Source organism: Miniopterus natalensis, chromosome 3 (assembly GCF_054644295.1).
Source record: "Miniopterus natalensis isolate mMinNat1 chromosome 3, mMinNat1.hap1, whole genome shotgun sequence".
Taxonomy (NCBI): Eukaryota; Metazoa; Chordata; class Mammalia; order Chiroptera; family Miniopteridae; genus Miniopterus; species Miniopterus natalensis.
Genome location: NC_142083.1, coordinates 23,640,757 through 23,666,644, shown reverse-complemented (window position 1 = coordinate 23,666,644; position 25,888 = coordinate 23,640,757). Strand labels below are relative to the sequence as shown.

The window sequence follows — 25,888 nt, the reverse complement described above, 5'->3', positions numbered from 1 at the left end:
GTTTGGGCCACAACTCTGCTATTTTCTTTGCCTCCACTTATCATGGTCCTCTCTCTACTTTCATCTATGTGATAGTTCAGAAAGCAGATGATTAAATTTATTAGAACAAGTATCAAAGAGAACAGTCAGACATCATAATGCTATCGAAGTCTTTGTCACAAAGGTGAACAGCAGAATCCCTGTCACTCACCTGCTTTCTGAGCTTGGCCCTGAGCCTGGCTGCCAGCATTAACATAGGGTGGGGCAAAAGTAGGTTTAAGTTGTGCATATGGAAAATAATACAATAATAAATAAATAATAATACAAGAATAAACTCTGTGTTCCTTGTACTCAAAATTCCCACCCTGTATGGCTGCTTTCCCACAAATGAGGTCTACAGTAGAATTAAAATATTCAAGATGTTGGAATCAAACTTCTAAGTTAAATATTTCTAGGTTTTAATATACTTAACATATGGCAATGATATAATAGGGTTTATCTAGAAGTTTCCCATAAAAATAAAAAAATGCCCAGATCAATGTTTAAAGACTGAGCTACATTACGAATTTTCATCTACTTAAATGTGATTAGAAAATAATTTCACTATAGATTCCTAAAATACAAAAAGGTGATTAAATAATGAAGTGGGCAAGCTTCTTCCAAATCCATAGTTGGGTCACAGGCACATGCTGTTACAGCCGTTCCTTAGTTTTTAACTACATTAATTTTTGTTTCCACTACCACCACCATATAAATGCACTTCCATATATGAAAACATGGACACGGAATGGAGATCACTTATTTGGAAATCCATATATTAAGATTATCTACAAATGCAGCCACAAAGCTCTTGTTCAAGAATGTTGCCTCTTTCCATCAACAAGGCAAGGGCGTTTCTTATTCAAAGCCATCTTTCAGGCCTACAGAAAATGCCCCAGTTCACATATTTCGAATTCTGTACTGTGGATGACATTAAAATTCACTTTTCTCTTCTGGACACATTGCAAAAAATTAAAGCGAGAGTATTGACTGCTTTCTGCTTCAACTTCTATTCATTTAGCCAAAAAAATTCCATAAGGTGGCTGAGTAAAAGTGCCTGCTCTTCTAAAATATAACTCGAGTGTCTCTAAATTGCTTTATTTTCTTACAAATATTAGTCTATAAAATAAAACAATAAGTGATATAAGGGTGACTGTAGACATCTAACTTTTTCTCTTACAATGAGATGGAAAAAGAGTTGTTTTCTTCTTTTAGACTGCCCCTCAGTAATAGAGGTTCTTTGTCTTTATTACACCATGAAATGCTCTACCCGTATCCAGGCAGAACACTACAGTCGGGGGAGCGAGGCGTGAGGTTTGTGCAAACAGGAGTTTACACGGGCAGGCAGGAACGGCCCCAGCAGCTAGGCGCCTCAATATGTAATACCTAATTATAAAAAATATATATAATTCCATGAAATTCTAATCAAACTAGTACCCGAGAAGGCTCTAGGGAATGGTGGGTCCCAGTGCCATCTAGAAAAACGCTGGGCGAATCAGCGTGTCTCATTGCATTTCCACGGCTCATGTTACTGGCAGAGTAAACCGGAAAGCGTTCAGCTTTCCAGGTAACTCAGAAAATCGGATCAAAGGCCCCGTCTCAGTCCCTCCCACCGTACAGCCTGCGTCCCGGACGTGAGACATGTGCTGCGGCTTCAGGCCTCTCTCTGCCCGTGCGGCTGCCGCCTTTCCTGCAATCTGCAAGCCATCTCCTAAATCTACCCGCAAGCGCCGCCTCCTCCTTGGTGCCGCCGCTGCCCCCTGGGCGGGGGCAGATGAAGGATGCCCCCTGCAGTGACTGGCTTGCACAGGGCCCTCCTGAGACCGTGAGGTCTGTGCAGACAGCGGCTGCCAATGCCTTTGTTCGCCCCCTCGCCGGGCCCCGGACACTTGTCAGGTCTCACACTCCCCCAGCACCGGACCCCCGCACCTCCTCGAACGGGCGCCAGCGGGGTCCACGCACCAGAAACATGCCACAGTCTCGTGTGTGATTTTTGAACTTTTCCTCAGTGGTGTTCAGAATCTTCGTAAGTACTGAATAACCGTTCCATCCGTAGACAGTGTACAAAGCGGTAAAGGTCAGGGGGCTAAGGTGCAAGCGGGGTGGAGGCCCGCGCCCTGAGTGCCCGCAGGACCACCCGCGGGGCTCAGCACGGTGCTGTCTGCCCAGCACTGCTGTGGATGCCACGCCAGATCCAGCCATCAGTCATTAAGTACCAGCGCCTGACCTTTCACACACGGTAAGAGAGCTGGCAGCAGTCCTGGGGTAAATCATTCCCATTCTTGACCTCATAACTCTTATTTCTTTGCCTCGCTATATTGAATTGGCTGCGGTCTCTGGTACAGCAGGGAATATTAGAGGGGCTGGGAGAAACCCTCAGCTCTTTCCTGACTGTAGTGAAAAGGCTTCTGATGCTTCACCACCTATTATGACGTCTGCTGTAATGCTTTAAGAGTAACCTTCAAAAGGTTAGAGACGCTCCCATCCACTCTGTTTGTTCACTTTTTTAAACTATTATGAATGACTGTTGAGTTTTTATCAAACATTTATTCTGCATCTATTGAAATGCCTATGACATTCTTTCTCTCCTAATCTTCCTAATACAAAGTGTATTATTTACAAGATTCTCCACTTGACGATCATGTCATACTATGAATATGAACATATGAACATAAGTGAAATGTAAATATTATGTATAATTTTCATTTCTACTTAAATCCTAATGAATTAACGTTGCACAAAGTTGCACAATATACCCACTGCACAAAAGATCCTGGCAGCGGGGGGGTGAGGGCTGCAATTCTGCCGGCATCTTCTCCTAACTGCAAGCCTTGGCACGGGGCTGCCTGCACTTAGAGGAAGGGGCACCGTTCTATGCATAAAATCATGCTGGCTGTCTGCCAAGGCCTGAGCCTGTGGCATTGTGACCCTCAGAAGGAAAACTTGCTCAGATTCATACACAAAAATACCTTACTGGTTAGCTGTGCTCCTGGATATTAACCATTTCTTATCCTCAGGGTCAACATCATTCACCAAACAACTCAACCACTGGACACATGAGCGTGGGGGAACTTGCTACAGAAAACCTCGCTTCAAAACAAATGTCCCTCTTGGTCTACTGCTCAGGCCCCCTGCCGTTCTATCCAGCTCTAGCTTTTGATACTTGTCCCCTCTGTAAAAGGTGGCCATGAGAAAAGGCAGCCAAATGTTTGAGGGAGAGAGATACAAATAAAATTTAAAATGTTGAAGAACCGTCCTTTCTCTGCATGTGTTACTACAAAAATGATGATGATCATTTAGGGACTTCCTGAGCAAATGTTTGATCTCTGCCACTTGTCAGAATTTGTGATGGTTCTCCCTTAATTTGAATGCTGCCAATGCATTTTATGTTATTCATTCAGCAGCTACTCTGTGCCAGTCACTGAGAAGCTGCTGAGGATGCAGTGATGAGCCACACAGACAGAGCGCCTGTACCTGGGCACTTCAAATCCCAGGGTGCACTCTGCAAATGTCCCCAAGTTGCTGGGGCACCTCATCTCTCTAGTGGAAAAGCATCCTCCAGCTTTCTCTAGCTTCAGGCTCACCAATGATTTCATTTCACCCTGACAGTTAGGAGGACAAGATTAGCAATTCACAATGATGCCAAGCAAATTATGTGCCCTCCACTGAGATGTAAATAAAATGTCCACAAAGGGCAAGGATTGCAAAACTTTCTTGTGAGCACTCATCCTGTTGTAAATATTTATGTGGAAAATGTGTATTTTTAAACTTTATCACTTTTTTGGAAGTTAATTCAGATTCCTTTCAAGCAAATGAGGTAAAACCCAGTAATTTTATAGTAAACTCATAGCCACACCTACTCAGAGGCCTCTCCTACGCAAATATCAGCCTAAAAGCAACAAAAAGGAAGTTGTGAATCGTTTGAAGGAACAAGGTACAATGTTTACTGGGAAAGACCTTATAACTCCCATTAATTATATTATTTTTTTGCAAAGATACAAGTAAAAGGTCAAGTGCCAGAATTTTAAAAGTTAACAATTTGGTTCAAGACAAAATGGGGTTTCTCTTGACCAGAATCCCCTCATGGTGTGACTCATGCCAATACCATGCTGTTTTGATTATTGTAGCTCTATAGCATAATTTGAAGTCACATAGTGTGATACCTCTGTTTTCACTCTTTTTTCTCAGGATTGCTGTGGCTATTTGATATGTTTTGTGGTTCCATACAAATCTGATGATTTTCTGTTCTATTTCTTTAAAAAATGACATTGGGATTTTGATGGGGATTGCATTAAGTCTGTTTATTGCTTTGGGTAGTATGGACATTTTAACTATGTTGATTCTTCCAGTTCATGAATAGAAAATATCTTTCCATTTCACTGTGTCTTTTTCAATCTCTTTTAATAATGCTTTGTAGTTTCAGTATATATGTCTTTCACATTCTTTGTTAAATATATTCCTAGGTATTCTATTCTATTTGTTGCAATTGCAAGATAATTTTTTTTTTTTATTTCTTTCTCTGAAGTTTCATTGTTAGTATATAGGAATGCAGTGGATTTTTGTGTATTGATTTTGCATCCTGCAACTTAACTGTGTATGATTATTGTTTCTAATAGTTTTTTAGAGGAGTCTTTAGGGTTTTGTATATATCAGATAGCTTCCTTCAGAAAACCAACATGATTTTATCCCCCTGAAAGGGAAAAAAAATTAAAAAGCATGCCGGAGCTTGCATGTTTGAAATCATGGATAGTGTTGCACCATGGAAGTATTAACCGACGAAAGTTAGCATATCTCTAATTATGTAACTGCAATTGCAAGTCGGTGAGAGCTGAATGACTATGCACCCTGCAGCCTGGTGCTCAAGACCTTTAGAAATGAAACAACTGATTTTCCAAATCTGTCTGGCCACATAATTTTACAGATCCTCAAGTCACCCAAACGATGCCACTTAGGGCTCTCAGTGTGTACCTCACATCCTTTGATCCACACTCTCCACTCATGTTCCTTTGGCACAGAAGCTCCCACTCCCCTTTCAACTTGGCCAAATCCTGGCCACACCTCGTGGGTGGCCTTGACCCACCCAGCCACAGATAACCTCTCTCCCTCCTGCGGACTAGCTGTTTTCTCTTCCTTGCTCCACTGGCATTCCTAGCTTCTTCCTTACATTCTAGGCATTTGATTTATATTTTTTCTCTTAAGCTAGAAAGTCATGTCTCTGAGGTTAGGAGTTTTAGTGACTGCATCTGTGCATCCTCTATAGTCCGTAGGACAGTTGTGTACACATAATAGGTATTCAGCATTTTTGGTGAACTAGGTACACAGGTGAAAAGATCTGAAAATTCTACAAAGACTAGGGTGAGAGACATGGACCAGTAACCGAAGTCACTGGGGATGTTTTTTCCTTCTATATGTAAAACTATTTAGAAATGAACAATGCCATAGGAGATCACACCAAGTATTAGACACATTAATTCTCAAAGAAGGCTCACGCAGCAGGCAGTTCTTTCCTTCCTTTCCCTTTCAGATGTCAGGGTCCTCGTACTAAATGGTATTAGCAGTTGCAAAAGGATAAGAGAAAGAAATCAATTTAAAAAGCTTCATAAGGGAAACTGCCTGGAGAGCATCAGAGGGCTCCTCATGAGGCCTGGATTCCATCTGGTTGCTCCTCTATTTCTCTCACTCTCAGTTGAGAAGCTATGGCTCCTGTGCTTCTGGTTTCATGTGCGGAGCCTGAATCCGTTTATGAGTAGATTCCACAGCTTCCTTCTTGCAGCCCCTGCCCTCTCTCTCCCCCACAGGATGACACTAGAGCTCCTTGGAAGACTGCTCTCTAATCGCCTCAAACTGCGCGGTTTCATGGGACTAGGATGGACTGGAACAGATGTGGGAAATGTTTCACATCATGCAACGAGCAGGATGCCAAAGAGGAGGGTGTGAGATGTTACTTTCTCACGCAGCACGGCTTATAAAGTAATGCGAGAATGTGACATGGTCTGAGCCAATTCCAACTTTAAGTGTCTTTATTGCAACTCTTTCTTTCAAACCAGAACCTCATGAGATTCTGCAAGTCAAAGAGATCTAGAAAAAACATGCCGTGGAGTGAAAGGAAGAGACAACTGTTCTAAAGAATGTCTCTTTGGGGCACATCGTCGGACCACAGAGCAAAATAATTAGGCTTTTATTCTTTTCTGACAAATGTTGAAAGCTTCTAATTGTAGCACTGTGTTTCCATTCACAAAGATTATAATATCTAAGTGTAGCACGAGCTTCTTATATTCCCTCTTGTATTCACACAGAAGAGGTCTGAAGTAGGCTAAGGCTCTTAGAAAATTCTAGGATTACTAAGAGGATTGCACTTGAGAAGAAAGAAATGATGGTATCTGTGAAAATATTCAATGTTTTTAAACCACTTTTTCATGCTCCAACATCTGTCACTTCCTTCTTTACTTAATTACAAGTTGCTTTGAAAATTATTACGTGCGTGAATTGTTTTAACAACTGAAATTATACATGTTCAATAATTTCATTGGAGGCACTCGGATGAAATAATAAAATGTGAAATGCAAATCTTAAGTAAAACACTAATTAAAACGTATCGTTGATGTAATTAAACACTTAGCTTACCTCTCCAAAAGGAAGAACTGCCTGCCATGAGCCAAACCAAAAGACATGTATAATGTGATCGAAGCTCATTTGAAAATCTTCTGGCTGCACCTGTATACATGTGAACTAATTCTACAACACGCCCCTCCATGCCATGTGGAAATTGGTATTAAAGTATATTGTGAACAACAGCACTTAAAATAAAAACAAGGCATTGAACAAAGTGATACACAGACCAATTCCATTCAAGCTCCTCAAGTGAGGACTCTGTCCTCAGTTCTAAGTACGCACCGTGATTCCCTTACTCCCCCTGCCATCCACAAGGCCCATCAGGGGCGAGAAGCTTAATCTTAATACTTATTAAACAATGACGGAGTGATATGGGTAAAAAATCAAGATGCTCAGGTTCTGGTTATATCAGCGTGAGCTCAGGCAAACATCGTCCCAGACTGTGATGTATGCAGATCTTGCAAGCCTGAGTAAACCAAAGGCAGACCACCCCACAGCAGCACAATCAATTAAATAAATGACACAGCCTTCCTTAAAGGGATGTCTCACCAGGTTTTGTTTGCTTGCATATTTCCTTGATTTTAGAGGGTTTTAGAGCTGATGCAATGCTGGCTTCTCTAACATGGTACCTATAATGGGTCAGCTCCCTGCTTCTCTCCACCTTCTCTGTAGGTTGGCTGAGCAGTTACTACCAATGTGGAGCCACAGGTCTCAGATTGGGATGGCCGAGTCGGAGAATGTTCTCACACAGTCACAGCCCAAGCTGCTGTAATGCATGATAATGCCTGGAAACATAGCTCCAGCCTGTGCAGTGTGGTGCTGGACTGAAATAGGATTTTTAAAAATTGGAGGGGAGACAGAAGTACCCAAAGAAGCAAATCAATGAAAGAGCTCCAACTTGATGCTGCAAATTTCCCCTTCACCGCCCACAGGAAGCCCTTGTCTTCCAGTGAGAGACACAGCATCTTAGCACATCATGGAAAAGCCAATTTGCCTGGATAACCAAATTGCTTTTTAAAAATTAAGACTGCCTTCTCCTTAATTGTAGTGGCAAATGCTCAGCGCAACTAGAAGCAGACAAGGTGAGCTACCGAAATTGACCAAAATAAGTGCCCAATTTAGCAGGGACATCAAATCAACCAGACGACTGAAGGAACATTCTCTATGGATAGATAATCCATGATTAGCCCAATAGTGTCAGCAGGGCTACAGTTAAAGATGGAAGATGCATTTAGAAAAGAATATTCTCTGACTGTGTTTGGAGGAACATCTACTAAGGCTTTTTAAATTTAGAAAGCCATATTTAATTATTCATTTTGTAGCAGTTAAAAATCTGGCATAATTTAAAACAGAGACCTGGGGTTGCCTCTTTTAAATAATGACAACTGGGCACTTGTTATGCCTTTAAAAAATTTGTTTGTTCTGTGGATACTATGTATTCATGTAGACCTACAAAAGATTTTTAAACTCATGGCCATTTAGTGGAAATTGTTATAAGTAAGAATACTGACTTGGTGTTTCCCTAAGTACATTTAGGTGTTTTAGTGTCAGGTATAGGAAAAGCTTTATCAGGGAAGCTATTGGTAAACTGTAAAAGAAAAATCTTTCTCTGTGTCTCACTTAAGTCACTTTTATAGCATAAGACCTCTATTCATGACAGCGTCTCCTTTCAATTAACTTTGCAATTACTGTATTGGAATTATTATAGGCAGAAACAAGCCTGTTATTTTGTAGAACCACAGAAATCTGTGCAACAGACTCTTAAAACTGTATAAATAAAACATTTTTGTGAAATCCTCCAGACCTCCATATCAATTGCAATTTCCAAGATTGCAGATAATTCATATGTTCTAGAGACAGGCTTTTGATGGATTAATTCCTATAATCCATCATTTTTCTTTCCTCTCCCTCTGCATCATGCATCATTCTTAAACTTGATTGCCAGACTTCCAGTGCTGAATTTCAGAAAACTTACACTTTTGTGGCTACCCGCTGGACCACTTGATTTTATGAACTGATATTAATTCTTCCAAGATAATCAAGCTTCTTTTAACAAAATGTGACATTTTTTACTCTGAACATCTTTAATAACTGAAGTTCATTCTTTTTGACATATAACAAAAAGAAAGCAAATTTTCATTCCCACACTTATGAAGGTATCATAGCAAGGTTCAGCCAGGGAGACCAATCCTTCCCCAGGCAGAAGAATATTTGGAAATATAAGCAAATGCATTTTACAAGCACAGTGCCCTGGAAGAGCTCATACTGTGACATTCTTCATGAGGATCAAGGTCCTTTGTTGAGCTCTGCTGGTAACGGATCACATGAAAGTTTTAGATCGTCGCCAACAGATACAGCAATTAAGGAAGAGCATGCCTTTCATTGTCAGTTGTGAAGTGGCATTGGAGAGGCAGCTTCCATAGCCGGGAAGGAAAGGAGAAAGTAGACACCTCAAGAAGTAGCCCACGCAAGGAGCCCGGCAAGAGGCCAGCATCTGGGACTGAGCTCTCAGGGTACTGTTAGGGGCAGCAAGTAAATGCGGGGAAGTGGATCTTGGCCCAAAGTGAAATAATAACACTTTTAACTAACCACATAATTTAGTGAGAAACTGGCAAGGTTCAAGTACCTGGCGTCTAGCATATGCTGGGCTTATATTTTATAAAGGGAACAAAAGCAAATAAAACTCATTGCACAAGTTGCACAAGCAGAGAACTTCCTAGGTACCTGCGCACAGAAATGTGTCCCTTCTCCATGGCAAGACCATGGGGCTCGAGAAAACCAGTCTGGAACTGAAGAAACACTAACTATGAATAAAAAAGAAATGGAGAGACAGAGCTAGTATGCAGCCAATGTAAAAACTACTTGTTCAGCTTTAAAAACTTTCATTCCCCACAGTTTATATTTCCTCTATATGTTATGCAGAAATGAGATGCCAGCTGTCCCATCTGAATAGAAGTAGGTGTCATTGCAAGAAGCTGCGATTTTCTTAAAGAAATTTTAATACTAAAATAATAATAATAATAATAATAATAATAATAAAGGGGGCATCAGAGATCACTTTATCAATTTCAGAGGAAAGGAAATGAGTCTTTCTAATAACTGCTCTTTGAATCCATCTGGCTTTGTGGGTGTGGGATATTAGCTACTGACGGTCAATCTCACAGTTCTTGCCCCAGTGTTTTCTGAGGAAGCTACAGTATCCTGGACCTTTAAGGACCTTAGGGGGAGAAGACCTGGCTATGGGGTCTTACTCTGCTAGCCACAGAGTTTTAGGTATGTAACTAGTTTTCTCTGGGCCCTGATTTTCTTGTTTGGAAAATCAGGAATGCATGAGATGACATTTCTAAAATATTTTGCAATCTCCAATGTCCTGCACAAACTGAGGTATTCTGTAACACTGTCATTATTTTTATACATCCTAACCTATTTAAACTTCCAATTGCCAGGTTTCACTTGCTCTTAAATTTGTCCATAGTGACATAAACAATTTTTAGTACATTATGTCAACTCTGATTTAACCTCCATAGAATCCCTTTGACAACGTGTATTGAATTTAATATCTTTCTCCTTGACCTTTCCGGGCCTTCTGTGGACTGGATCTTTTGTAGGAATTAGGTATCTCTCCTACGCTGCCTGTTGATATCGTATATCATAGTTTTTGGTCAATGGTTTTACACTGTGTGTGATATTTCAGTCATAAATATGGGGCTGGGGCTGGCAATACTGAGTCTGTTTCTGTTTTGGAATGACCTTTGCTGTATCTGACACGGTTTCAACTCTATTCTTTCACACATCCGCTAAGCCTTTGAGAAAATCTTGAGTTACATTAACCTCAGAAGCAATCCTATTTATATAACATAACATTTTACGTCTTTTTCCCTTTCATGTGTTGTAATGTTCAGGCTAAACATACAAATTAAACTTGTTAGGAGTTTATCTTTGATTAATTTCCATGCTCATAGCAGTCTCTTACTGGTACTCTCATGGTTGGCTGAGAACACATGATCACAATAGTATGAAAATCGAGGTGCTAATGAATGAGAGAACTGCTTTCCAAAGACAGTAAAGTTCCTCTTTCTTTTAAGAAACACTTAGTAGTCAATAAGAATAAATAAAATAAAGACCTATCATTTATTACTTAACACTGAGCACAAAAGTTATGCAAATGGAGTCTTGTAATTAAATTCTATTTGTGCCCAGGGATCCAGATCTCAAAGGCTGGCCCAGCCACCTACTAACAACTTATTACTGGCCAAGCTCATTAACCTTTCTCAAGTTGAGTTTTCCCACCCCCAAGTAGAAGTAATAATGTAAAAAGTGTCAATCCCTAGCAGGTGTACAGGAAGCATAAACATAATAAATTTTAATTGCTCTTAGTAGAGTGTATGGTATACAGTAGGTCTTGATAAAAGTTAAGTATTTTGCTATATAACACAAGATTTCAATGTAAACTGAAACAGGATAACACAAAGATAACAGGCCTAAATAATAACTAAAGTACACTCAATTACAGTTTTTTATGCAGTGCCAGGATATGTAAGACTTGATCTAACAATTACCATTACGTTTCTAGATATTATCAAAACAATGTCAAATGTAATTAATATAAAATAATATTTATATTTCATATAAAACATCAATATAAAGTATTAATTTTAAAATAATTTTAAATAAAATATAAAATGTCAGTTGTCCTTATTGTAATATCATTCAAGAATAGAACTTTCCTCCCCTGAAATGGTGTGTTGATGCCAATAATGCAAAATGATGCACCGCTAGGGAAAATAATATGGAGCTTCCTCAAGACATTAAAAAAGGATCTGCCATATGAACCAGCAAGGTCATTTCTGCATATTTATCCAAAAGAAATGAAATCAGGATCTTGAGGAGATATCAACATTTAGCACTTAAAGAGCAGAATTTCACACACAAAACAAATAGCTCTCAATGAGGGTCCTTAACTGTCCGAACTGAACCTCTGTTACTGATGTTTAAATAAAGTCTTGGAGATTTGTTCAGACAGGACATACAAGTTTCACAGGTGAAACTTGGAAAATCTTTTTGTAAAATTTGTTCTAAAATGTCGGAGCAAGAAAAGATTCACAAGTACACTGTTCATACTTGAACTTAAAATCAACTCTTTCTCTATAAGCTGCTGTAACACTCAAGAAATTTAAGTTCTTTTACTTTCCACAAACATGTCCTTTACTATATAAATAACATTTCATTAGCATGCTACCATTTTTAATAAGCTGGAAAGGCTGGAAAGGTAAGACATTAGCCGGAACCTCACGCCTTCACCGAATATGACACTTAAGCAGTTATGGGAGGGAGGGAGCTGTCACAACCTTCTTAGAGGAGACTGAGACTCAGAAATACCAGCCGACCTGTTGGTCATCCAGTGAGATACTGACAACAGATAATCAACTTCATGACTCTAAAATCAATGTTACTTATACTTACAGCTACAATCTTGACAAACACCTCCATTAAAAGGAAGCATACTTTGTGGCCAAAACTTTATAAATTGCAGCTAGAATGCAAAGATCAACATATCACTTTAAATCGCTATTATTTAATTGATCAGGTACATTTTCTAAGCAATCCAAAGAAACCAAGCCCCTCCCTCACCCTGCTTATGTTCCCCAATGGGCTTGGGCTGGCGTTCCTGCCTTCGAGGAGATAGACACTGGGATAAATAGGAAAAGCCAAGTGGGAAGGAAAATAAAGTTTGTGCTTCGACCATAAAAGAGTAGATTGTGTGATTGTGCCAAAACAACGCCTTCCTGGCAGTACACAGCCAACAGAGTAACTTTGGTGGGAAATATAAATGAATGAATGCATTAACTAATTAATTAATTACTGAAGAACTGACATTAGGCTCACTGAAGATCTGCATGACATTTCTCTGGATTTGAAAATTTGTGTTATATTTTTCTCATAAACCATAATTCTGTGAACTTGGACACAAATAAAGCAATAAGTACATTAACATTTTTGGAAAACACTCAATTTTCACATTTATACCCAGGTATATCTCACACACACATGCACACACCATCCAGTGACTACATTGAAGATATGCTACACTTTCCTTAATATAATTTTTCTTTCATTAAACTGTTCTAAATGGAATTATTGAAGTGAATGGGCGATAAGAAAATGAATGACTTGAAATTTTTTGAGTTGTTTATATTGCAAAGTTTTAGAAACTAAATTGCAAGATCAGCTCTGGTCTGCATCCCTGTGGTTTCCCAGCAGACAGGACACAGCCTGATAAGGGCATGAAGATCCCAGGCTCTGGTGCCAAGCCTCTGGGAACAGGAAATAATATATTTCAGCAAAGAATAGAGCTACCACATTTGAACTGTTTTCCAAGAACAAGAGAATGTTCACAGATTTACCCTTTATGTATTAATACATAATTTTAAATATCAGCATCTGAATTATCAATAAACATATCATCGCAAATTGGACACTAAGATCTTTCATGGTTGACATTTAGTTGGGGCTGACCTGGAAAGAAGTGCCTCTGTAATCGGTAATAGCTTCTATTAAAGCTACTGCAGCATCTGCCAGTGCAGAGGAAAGAAATCTAATTGCCAGGCCCAGGAACAGAGGTCTCCTTGGGTTGGAGTATATCTGACAAAGCGCCTCATAACCTTATTCCTCTCTCCGAATTTCCCAAGGCTGTCTGGGGTGCGTGGGTTTTGCTTCTCACAAAAACAAGCTTTACAGCAGCACAGAAGCATCGCTCAGCGTCTCAGCTAAGGGACCAGACTGCTGCAAAAACCACCTGGGAAGATCAGCCCGCAGGGATGCCCAGCCAGACCTTTTCATGTTGAACGTTTCCCAGATGCCCCCACCATCTCAGCATCCACTCTGCGGTGTCAGCCCCAAGGGATGGCAAATGAAGTCCAAGCCCAGCAGCCTTCAGGGCCCAGTCACCCCGACAGATGGTGCAGGAGGAGCAGTAACAGGGCTTTGGGAAGGTGCTCGTGTGAGGGGAATTTTATTTGAGAGTTTAAAGTGTTAAAAGAAATATGACCTGCTCAGGCAGAAGAGAAACAAAACCATGAGTTATCTTTCATTCCCTCTGAATTGGCACCTTTGGGCTCTGACAATGATCCCACAGAGTTTGTCACTCCTCAGGGTCCTGGGTTCACCCTGCACTCTACACCTCAGTGTGAGTTCAGTATAAGGACCTCATCTCCTGTCCCCAAACCAAATATACTGACCAGAGTCAAGCAGGAGGAAGCTATTGTCATGGCTCAGAAATGGGGACTGAAAAACTCCTGCGGCAGCCTATCCCATCTGAGAATATTTAATTCAAGAAGCTTCCAGGATGCTCTGAATTTCCAGTATTCCCTGCAAACATTCTCATTAACCAGAGGAGCCTGTCTGACTCACAGCATCTAGTGCGTGCAGAGCCCCTAGTGCCTGGACATGTCATGTGTACAGGGCATTCAGTGTCTACAGAACATCTAGTGTCTATTGAAAACCTGATGTCTGCAGAATATCTAGTGTGTACCAAGCATCCACTGTCGGGTCATTTAGTATTTGTGGGGCACTAAGCGCTTGCGTGTATCTTGTGTGTTCGGGGCACTGGGGCATGAAAACATCCAGTGTGTGCCGGCTCTGCTGCCGCGGGTCGAGGCTGTGGGCTGGGCATGAGGGGGGCTCTACTCACCACATTGCAGCCCACGCAGTCAGGCCCGTTCTCGCAAGTCCTGCGGCGAGCTTGAATGCCGCCACCGCACTGGGCGGTGCACCGCTCCCAAGGACCCCAGCCTGTCCAGAACACATGCGGGGGGCACAGCAGATGCTCGTTGCAGTATCTGTAATGGGGAAACCAAGACGAAAAGCAACCTGCTTAGTGTAACGTGAGGCCCCAGGCCTTCCGGGCTCCGTCCCTGCACCAGATGCTGGACACATGGGCATGCTCGGTGTGGAGGGGCGTTTGCATTTGAAGTGGTTGCTCAGTAAAGGGGGCAGATGTGGCGCTGGCCATGCCGTGTGTGCACAGACAATGGGATGCACGGGAGACAATGAAGAAAATGCTAAACTCACAATGCAGAATGGATCTTCCTGTGCAGCCAATTAAAGGAGACACAAACAAAACAAAACCCTTCAAATAGACACCCAAAAATGAGAACACATAGAAAATACCTAGGTAGGGCATTTATCTTCTAAACACAAACATTGAAAGATAAAGCAGGTTATGAATATAGAATCAGCCCAAGTGTATTTGGATTTCATTTCTCATCCATGAAGCAAATAAGGCTCATACTTTTATTATACAATAAGTTAAAGAAAAGTTAGAGCCTGATTTAAGCATAAAGCTTCATGCTATATATTGCATAGGTTACTGCATTTTAAAATTTATTTACGCACACCCAGAATGATGTCCAACCTTAATTTAAGACTACTTGTTATCCAAAAAGAGCTGAATTGCTATTTACAAATACTGGTCCTATTTTTATGATGGAATGTACCTCTATAATTCTACATATACATTCATATTGCCGATTTTTAGCCAATATACAAGGGTTTCTTAAGCTGCATATGATGGAGCAAGTAACAGCCAGGAGAATTTAGATTGGAATAATTGAAGAGAGACAGTCCAAGTCAGCCAGACATGGTGGTGGTGGCGGGAGGAGAGGAAGGGATGCACACGGGGCTCGGCAGAGTGAGAGTAAGATACAGCACCTGCGTGAAGGTACAGGAAAAGTGGCAGACAGCAGGGTCAGCAGTCAGCCTCTCAAGTGAAAATGGGAGGCATGCTTACTTCCCAGGAGACAGCGTTGCTAGGTCCTGGCAGAAGAAACCTCCAGAAAGACAAGAACCAATCCGGCAAAGGGTTTAGTTTCTCTAAATTTTCACACAAAAGGGTAGCCAATGGGCCCTGGCCAGTGTGGCCAGTGTTGGTTGGGTGTCATCCTGTGCACCACAAGGTCACAGGTTTGCTTTTCAGCCAAGGGCACATCCACAGGTTGCAGGCTTGATCCCCAGGAGAGGGCGTGCAGGAGGCAGCTGACAGATGTGCTCTCACATCAATGTTTCTCTCTCTCTCCCTCTCCCTTCTTCTCTCTCTAAAAATAAATAAAATATTCCTAAAAATAAAAAAAGAATAGCCAATGGAACCGAAGAGTCATCACTCTTCTTTCATCTTTTCCACTTTTGAGGCAAAAAGAAACATTGGGTTTCCCTCTTTAAGAAGTCACATACAGTCTCCCAGAGCCCTGGTTCTCAGAGCTCAGGGTCAAGGACATAGAAGGGAAGGACCTTCTAATGAAGAGAGCGTGTGACCTCTAGATAAAAGAGGTACAACAGATTAAAGGAATATTGTATCCTATTAAAGATACAATAGATTAAAGGAATATGACCCTAGGAAGCCCGTGCAAATGTGTAGAGTTACAATAAGTAAAGGAACCTGGCTGCTTAGAGATTACTAACATATGTGTTAGTGCATGGACTCTTCCAAGAGGAAATTGCCGTTTATTTTAAGAACATATTTGGAAGCAGTAAGTCAAGAAAACTCAGAACATCAGAACTCTCAGCATGTAACTCAAAATCTCCACGTGCAGCTTCTCTCAATGAGAAGTAGATAACCACCTCCTGCTTCCACGCCGATCCACCAACATTTAAAAGGGATGGAGATCCTAGGGGCCTTGGCCCTAATTTCAGCTTTCAAAAACACGAACAAACAATAAAAGAGTAGGGAGAGCAAAGGAAATATAAGACCATTGACTTTTAATAAGAAGCACAAAGCTGAGCTACCATTTCCCCATAGCAAAATGAATCATACATAGTGTACAAAACTTTCTCACGTTTGCCTGTAGCAGGCCACCTTTGAGAATGCCCCGCGTGTGGTTACAGCTAAAAATCCATTTCAGGAGAATCTGAAAACTGCATGGAGCATAGAACTTTCAACCAGTGTTACTCAGTCCCACATCTGGCTGTATTTGAAGGTAGACCACAACGTGGTCTTCCTTTTCTTTCTCTTCTCCCTCTACAGTGGTCCCAGGAGAAAAGCTACGCCATGGTTTTGTGACTGTGTCACCCTCTGCCAGGGAGGTAAGAAGGAAAGCAACATTCATAGGCTCTCTCTGTCCTGTTATGTCTGGGTTTTTATTCACAAATCCAGCAGAGAGAGCCTGCTTAGTGGCAAAACCCTTGCAAGCCCCTACCTCTGATTTTTTGCCATGTCAAGGAAAAAGTGCCCCCCTGGTCTCTTGACTCCCACCCCAACTAACACATGCTCCAAAGAGACGCACCTTGTTAAACTACTCTTTCTTTGTCACAAACAAAAGTGGAAATTGAAGGTTAGTTATCCTGGAAACTCTGCTTGTTCAAGGAATTTTATTAATGGATCAGATACCTGCACAGTGGGCCAGCTGTTGGGTCCTCATCGCACTAGTTCTCTACACGCAGCTGGCTTTTACCAAATAACATATTTTTGAAATTTTATGGGCTCTCTTGGATCTCTAGCATCTTAAATCACTGACGGTCACAGATGCATTTCATTATGCATTAAAAATTAAGATTTTAATTTTGCCCATGACTGCTCATTCTCATTTTGCATTTAAAAGTTAATTAATAACCCAGCAATATTTCTCCATAAATTAACCATTTTCCCACAAACTTAGTCTCTGGGAAAAGAAATGCTTTTCATAAACTCATACAGACTAGATTCTCAACACTGTATCATGTTTCTTTTCATATTTCTTTATGCTATAAGTTGTGTTCTGTTCTGGTTAGGTCCACGGCAGCTTCTCACTACAACCTGTGTTAGCTGGAATCAGTCGGAGCCCCGTCAGAACTATTTTCAACTTGGTCTCTCTAAGTGATTGTCCCTTTGCTGAGCCACACTGAAATAATGGTATCTTTTGTGGTACCAGAGGATGAATCTTTATATACATTGTGTCCACCATCCTATTTATTTTTACCCCAAGAAAAAGGTAAGAGAACCCAGTAGGGGAGAGAAATGACTTGCAAAGAGCTCACTAAGGATTAAGTAAAAACATGAAGACAAAGAATAATCATATTATTCACGAAGACAAAGAATAATCATATAATAACCCCCATTTAATCCTTTCACTCTTAACTCTAACCTGGTGCCCATGATCCTCACCTCCTGGAATTCACACCTGTATAATGCCCTCCCATTCAGTGTTGGGGAACCTGTGACTTGCTCCTAACTAATAGAATACAGCAAAAATTAAAGGACATCACTTCCATGCTTATGTTACATAAGATTGTAATGCTTTTATTTCAGGAAAACTCTCCTGTGCTGGCTTTGAGTTAGGTTGGAAAGGCTCAGGTGGCAAGGAATCGAGAGCAGCATCTAACAGCTTCAGTCCAACAGCACACAAGGAACCAAATGCTGCCAACAACCATGGGATTTGGGAAGCAGACCCTTCTCCAGTCGAGCTTCAGATGAGACCACAGCCATGGTCGACTCCTTGGATGCAGCCTTATGAGATCCTGAAGCTAAGGATGCAGGTAAATTGTGTCCAGGCTACAAACCCACAGAAACTGTGATCTAATAACCATGTGGGGTTTAGGCAGCTGAGTTTGTGGTAATATTATTATATAATAACTAGTAAAACAGATTTTGGTACCTAGACATGTGGTGCTACTGTAAGAAATACATAAAAATGTGAAAGGGCTATCACCACTCTGTTATCTGTGTCTGTGGGTTATACATATATGTTTTTTGGCTTAATTCCTTCGCCTTCTTTCATCCAGTCCCTCAATCCCCCTCCCATCTGCCAGCTGCCAGTCTGTTCCATGTATCTACGCCTCTGTTTCTATTTTGTTTGTCAGGTTATTTTGTTCATTAGATTCTACATATAAGTGAGATCATGAGGTATTTGTCTTTCTCTGACTGGCTTACTCTCAACCAATTTTAAATCTTGCAAGGCTTAGAAATAGCAGGGAAACTGCTCTCCTATAGTCAGCCTTTTCACTTATCAACTAGCGTCAGCTCAGAAATGACATATTTTCGCAAGAGTATCATGGGGGAACTACTTCAAAAATGACCAACCCTGCTTTGCAAAAACCATCTTTCATCCCCTCTGAGGTGAGAGGAATAAAACCTTAATTGGTAATTTAGGAAAACAGTGAAGAAAGAAAAATGATTGTCTGGTTGTTTTGAGGTTGTAATAAATACTTAGTAGAGAACTATCTGTACAATAAGAATGTATATAAATCTAATATATAAATATTATATTGTCTATATAAATATATATCACACAGTGAATGACTGCATACAGTATTTTATGAGGCTCCCATTGAATCCATATCCCTAGATATGAGCCTTACTACATTTTAATTAAAAGGTATTGAAAGTCATTTTCTTTCACATGGGATCAATACAATAAGTTTATGGGAATATGGCAGAATAAGAATCCTGAAAGTGATGTGAAAATTACCTACTTGGATATTCTCCAACAACCATAAATGAAAATGTACTTTAAATATGCAAGAAAGAGTGAAATATCACGAGGGTAGTTTCATGAGGCCAAAATCAAACGTCTGATTCTATAAATCTGTTTCTAACAAACTGTCAAATGCATGATATGCTGAAAGCTTCAAATACACATGGAAAAGAAGGCCTCACTCTAGGTGATACTGTAGCTTCACGGAGGGTATCTGGCAGTAGAAGAGTGAATATGTCCTCACCTAAGCCCCAGCTGCTTAATATAGTTCTGATGGAGAACTTTACTTCATCTGGCCAACTCATCTGGACCCAGGGCCGCCTTCGGTCCTACCCAGAACTGTAGGTTTGAGACTGGTGGAGCTGGATTCTAAGGAACACAAGCTTTATCCAGCAGACTCACTTGCTGAGTCTCCAGGGAGCCCAGCACAGATCGGGACAGGGGGCCCCCAGTCCCTGGATCTCCACTCCGTTGGGAATTGCTCAGCTGAGCCAACCACACAGGGGCCACAACAGCCCAGCGATGCTATCTATCAACACAAGGCTTGGGTCAAAATTTAAGGATGTCAGTATAAGAGGAGGACAATTCAGCTCAACAGAAAGGGATGCCACAGATAGGTTAAGCTACATTCTCCGACCGCACTGGGATGACAGTAGGTGGGGGATGGCGATGCTGGGGCAGAGCGGGCCATACCTTTCCTCGCGGTTCTGTCCCACACACACCCGGCCCCCGTGTCGGGGCGTGGGGTTGCTGCAGGACCGCTGGCGCACCTGGAAGCCGATCCCACAGGTGGTGCTGCAGGGAGACCAGGAGGTCCACGGGGTCCAGCCTCCATTCCTGGGGGAGGAAGCAATGCGGTCACTGAGTCAAACCGGCTCGAAGGCCAGCTGGCACCCACCTCCCACTTCAGGGGCTTCCCCACGCGGGCCACCCCATTACGGGCTGTGAAGAAAAAGTGAACTGGGGCAATGGGGCTGAATGAACTGCATGATGGGAATCTCAGTTACTGTGAGATTTATCTCCCAGGTACCTGATTTTAAAGTCAAGGTAGGAAATTTAAGAGTAACATTTTAAGTGTTCTATAAATAATTCAAAATGGGCAATATTAGAAACTATTAAGAAACTATTTAGTTATAAAAATATACATTTAATAAGAAATGTTAATTCATTGAAAAGCAATTAAAGATGAACCCCTGAACCTCTAGACTATATGCTTTTACTTGACTTGCACTATTTCAGTTATAATTAAAGTGCACATATGAACAAAATAATCATCCAAGACTATACGTAATGCTTACTTTTAAAATCAATGAAAATCAGTAATTCTCTTGGTAGTATTCATATGATATCAAACACAATAATGTCTAGAGCTTTAAAAAACCTTTATTAAAAATGAAGGAAGGATATTTTAAACTCAGATTCTTGGCTATTTTCTTGCAATTTGACAAACATATAGAGTATAAATAGGGAGTGCACATTGTGCTCATCTGAATTTATTTATGTTATTTAAATATTTATATAAAGTTAGGGAGATATATTAAAATACAATAAAAGTAAAATAAACCACTTTTATAAAATATGAAGTACTGCTTTTAAAATATAAGATACTACTGTGGTCATGGTGCCACAGGGGCAGGGGACGGAGGAGAAAATTGAGCATAATCATAAAAGAAAATCAACCAGAAACAACAGAACACTAAGCATAAGACACAGGAAACCTACTCAATAGATCACACTGTTTGAAAGGGTCTCAGGGTACCCAGGATCATATGCTACAGAGCTGGGGGTTGGGAGCTCAGATATACTATAGAGCAGAGAGCCTTTCGATGAAGATTTGGCTTCTCCTACCCCTCAGCTATTGTCATAGCACACAGCAGTGGATGGATGCCACACGGCGTGCCCAGACGACTGAGCATGCCTTCCTCCAGCTGCCGAGAAGGTTGGTGGCTATAACTCCTCTGAGAGGTTCTATCAGCCATCAGGGGTCCTCCCAGCTACGGAGTTCCCCATAGAACTCAGCTGCGTCCCTTATTGGGCCTGCAGCACAGGTCAGTCCTCGCTCAGCCAAGGTCTCTTCCTTCCAGTCCTCACAGGTGTTAATCCTGGCGCACCCTCCAGTTTCCTTCCTGCACAGAGATCGCCTGTCACAGTGACACTCCTGACCATCCCAGGACAAACACAGGCTTTGCTCCTGAAGTTCCATAAAGGAAGGTATTGTGTAGGAAAAATGGAAGGCTGCCAGGCTCAGTGCATTTAGATGATAAACTCTTGTCAAGACTCTGGGCCTGGGCCTGGGCCTGGCCAGACGTGGCTCAGTGGTTGAGCATCGACCTAGGATCCAGGAAATCGGGGTTCGATTCTGGTGAGGGCATATGTCTGGGTTTTGGGCTCAATCCCCACTTGGTGGCGTGCAGGAGGCAGCCGATCAATGACTCATCATTGATGTTTCTATCTCTCCTCTCCCTTCCTCTCTCTGAAATCAATAAAGATATATTAAAAAAAAAACAACAACAACACTCTGGGCCTTCCCTTGATCTCCTACCTTCCTATTAGCTGGTTATATTTCTTAATCAATCAATCAATCAAGATCTCTCTCTCTCTCTCTCTCTCTCTCTCTCTTCCTCTTCTCCCTCCATCGCTCCCTACTAAGAATTGGAATTCAGAAGTGACATAATGCCATGAGGATGCACATTCAAATGTTTATTTTAATTATAAAATAAAACCATATTTTTCTGATCAATAATAAGTCTGGCTTGGCCCTGGTTTGATAATCAAGTCTAGCTTAGTTAATTAATTTATATTGTAGATTTCTTTACAAAAAGTGAATGTTTTTAGTCCTACTACTCCAAGGTATTGAGAAAACATATTTAAATAATGTGATGAGATAAAGTGTATAAACAAAAACATTATACTCCTAAAATGTATTAAATTAGCAATATTTCAAATTTTCCAGCACTGTCTGAGTGTATTGGGTTAAACAAGGTGCCTATGCATAAAGAATAGCAGGTTGAATTTAGAATCATTTGAATGGCCTTCTTAGAGGCTCTTTGATGTTCTCTGCACAAACTGAGAAAGCATTTGACAGTACTGACTGAGCAAAAAATTCAGTTTACAAATTAGGTGGTTTCCAATGTTTTGCTTCCAACAAAATCGAAGGCCAACATAAACAGGTTATCCATTAATATAGGACATTTAAAAAGTCTTTGATGTCAGATTATCATAATTTTGGCAGACAATTTTGAGAAAACTTAGAGAAGTGAGTGACAATGCTATGATCTTCTATTTCCAACTACTTACATAATTAAGACCTGTCAGCACTTAGAACTAGAAAAATAAAACATTTCAATGGAACTGGTGCTTCCTGCCTGACTCAGGCAAGAAGCTTCGTTTATGCCTGAATGGTAACAAGAATTGGGAATTAAAAAGAACAGCATTAAGAGATGAAATTTCAATAAAATCTCAGTTTTCAATGTTAAGTAATTATTAGGCAAAATGTGTAATATCCATGATGTTCAGATTAATTGTGTGTTAATTTTTGAAATACATATTTAAAATGCAAAGCCTCTGGCTGTCAGAAATAATTTTTAAAAACAATTCCTTTCATATAATTTGTTTTGTGGTAGTTGCAGAAGTATAATAGGGTAAGCAATATAAGGCTTCAGGCATAAAAACAAACCTATTAGGAAGTTAAAGAGAAATACAGACAAAATTTCTGAATGTTAAATTAGAGCCTGCTCATCTTTTTTTTTTTTTTTTTTTTTAGGGGAAGGTGGGTAACAAATGACTATGGTAGTTAGATTCCATTTACACATTTAAAGAGTGATATAACAAATTATATCTTTGCAAATATTGAACCTTTTGATGAAATAAATTTGATGCTAATCTATAGATACTTGAGGGAACACCTCATTTATCAAGATTATTTTAGGGGCCAGGTAAGCAATGGGTTGTGAATACCATTGTGCCAGGAAACCCTCCTGTCCAAGTACAAACTTTGCCAATGAGAACTGTCCCCCACAGTGCGAGGGACACATGTGGACATGTGAGGTTTAGTTGCTCCCTTTGATGTGTCCCTTCCAGACTCAGAAAAATCAGCTCCATGGGTAGGTAGGTAGCTTCTCAATCTACGAAAACTGTGTGATACTGGTGCTTACACCCCAGGGTACGCTGCTTGAAAAAGTGCACACTGCTTTCTAAATCTCCACCAGAGGGTCACTAACTAGTATATGGGAAGTTAGGAATGATCTTTGATTGATAAATTAACTGGCACCCAAGAGATAAGCTGATATACTATGAGTGCATCTCTGCTCATGCACACAGTGGGTGCAAAGCTGGGCCACCCTTGATAAAGTGTCTGCCTAATTACAGAGGGCGCCTGCCCTGGTCTGACCAGAAGGTTGGCTGACCGGCTGCCAGAGCAGCCCATCTGCACTATGTGAACCTGTCCTGGGCGTGCATTTCAGCATGCCAGAGGGATAGGGACCTGAGACACCATCATTTACAAGAACAGGCAATGTCACAGTTTCCAGTGTCTGCTTAAATTTGATCCGAGACTTGCTTTCATTCTCAGGAACCACTTAATGGCAAAGTTAGAAGGGTGGGGCCTACAGCCCTCACTTCTAACCACTGGGGATCACTGATGCCATCAAAAGAAAGAAGAAGTTGTGAAGAGCCAAGTGGATTAGGCCAGCGCACAACAAATGCACTGAGTTGTGTAATAAGGGGCTACTAGTCTACATATTCTAGAAAAAGTATGTCCTTGACATGGAGGTTTCCCTCAAACAAACCAATAATATTGTAGACAGGAGCAAGATTTTTTCTAATCTAATGAGGGACATAAGAATAGGTTCAAATTTATAGAAGTTTAAAACCTCCTGCTACAGATCACGCAATCCTGAAGTGGTAAGTGTCCCTGTCTTTTTCTGCCTCTCTTGAGGTGGAAAGGTATATATTAGGAATGATTTCCCAAACTCCTCTACAGTCTGGGTTTACACATGAAAGTAGGCCCGAGTGTCGGGAGTGACGTACCTAGAACAGTTGGTGATCTCCATTCGGGGGCCTGTGCACTCCCAGCCGCCACACCGGGGGGCCGGGCTGTCACAGGAGCGGGTGCGACAGAGGCAGGTTCCCACGGCGCTGCCATCTGTGTGAGTGCAGGGTGTCCATGGGGACCACGGGCCAAAGTGCCCATCCACAGTGAGATTCCTCGTCTAGGGAGCAGATACGAGAAGGATGTCAGAAAGGGTTAAGGCTGCAAACGTGAAGAAAAAATGAAGGTCTCTCACAAGACAGTCAGAACCCACTTAGAGGATTTTGTAGTATTACAATAAAAAGGGATGAATGGGGTAATATTTCAAAGTAAAGCAGCAGAGGTCAGCAGTGCCGATAATGACAGAGAAGGTGGGGAGGCGAAAGGAGAGGGCAGGAGAGGGGAAGGGGGAGCAGGAGGAGGAGTGGGGGAAGGTGGGATCCAAGGGTGCTAAGAGCTTGACAATCTGGCGATGGCAGAATTGTCCACTAATGTGAGGAAGCAAGGAGCAAGAATAACTGGAGTGAAAAACCAGAGAGGTATAATCCTGTTGCATTTTTATGTAGCTTAAAAAAATGAAAGCTTGACCAACTGGTTGTCATTTAGGACCAGGCCTGGCTCAAATGTCATTTAAAACTAACAACATTTATTTTACTTGTCAAGTGGCTGGCACTGTAACTACAGGCTTGTTAAGGGCCCATTAGAAATAAGTGTTGCATGGATCATGCGGAAATGATGCTGAGTTCCATTTTGGTTTCACAAACCCAAATATCATTTCATGTGCCTTCCTTCTGGCATTTAAACAATGCTCTACTCAGACAAGACCCAGGTGCAGATGACAAGGAACTCAGTCCTCGGCTGCCCACAGATATGTAACCTTCCCTCCTGCTCCCGGCAGACAGGTGTTTGTCTGGAAGGGGGAACTGGGGACAAAAAATTCTCACAAAGGCATAAGAAGACTGGAAGTTTCGACTTCTGGGGCATTTTCACATGGAAAAGATTTCACAACTTTTATTCAAATTGCTGACAGGTTGGGCTCAGTGGCTGGATTTGTACAGGATGATATTTTCCCTATTGAGCCAGTTATTGGGGAACCGATAAGCTATGGAAAGAATGGATTGCAGAGCACAGGACTGGACTACGTCAGGTGGGCACCGTGGGGCTGCTCGGCGTATGACACATCAGCAGGCGGTTGTCCCTCCTAACGCCACACGTACACACGCACAGCTCATTAAAAATGGTGCAAAAACCTAAAGAGCTTAAAAGTGAATTCTGAAAGCAAAACGACATAAAAAACAACCAAAATAGCATATTTACTCAGAATATTAATATCCATGTATTTTAACACATCATGCTGACACTAACATTTTTCGTAAAAAACCTCCTTCTCGACGGGCCTGCTTTTCTGCAGACCAGCCTTCAACCCCACTCAGAAGGAGCCAGAAGCCTCTTGAATGTTACTGATGTGTCAGGGAAAGGGAGCCCCAGAAGCCACAAAGCATAAAATAACACGGCTTTCTTTATGGCAGAGGTGGGGTCCCAGGGAGGAAGATATAAGTCTTAAGGATCCACATACAGGACGGCCCTGGCAGGAAACAGGAGCTGTGCCCCATGATTTTGAGGAGGACGCTGTGGTCACTTTTGAAGATTTAGGTGCTCTCCCAATATTGACTGGGACTTTTGAAACATCAGGTTATTTGGAGACAGATTAGCAGATTGGCCTCCATCTCTTCATCAAAACCCAAAGGAAATGGGCACAGAGACTGTTGGGATCTCTTTAGCTATA

The 25,888-nt window shown here is 41.4% G+C and overlaps 1 protein-coding gene across 4 annotated transcripts in view; it reads right to left on the bottom strand.

The window, feature by feature from the left end:
• The window catches only part of SEMA5A (semaphorin 5A), a 362,632-nt gene that overhangs the window by 26,236 nt on the left and 310,508 nt on the right, over positions 1–25,888 (bottom strand). For all 4 annotated transcript variants that reach the window (XM_087815351.1, XM_016217317.2, XM_087815350.1 and 1 more), the window contains exons 14-16: positions 24,102–24,283; positions 19,767–19,910; positions 14,321–14,468 (exon numbers count right to left, since the gene is read on the bottom strand). In XM_087815351.1, coding sequence (XP_087671477.1) covers positions 14,321–14,468; positions 19,767–19,910; positions 24,102–24,283 — 474 coding nt within the window. The remainder of the gene's footprint in view (positions 1–14,320; positions 14,469–19,766; positions 19,911–24,101; positions 24,284–25,888) is intronic.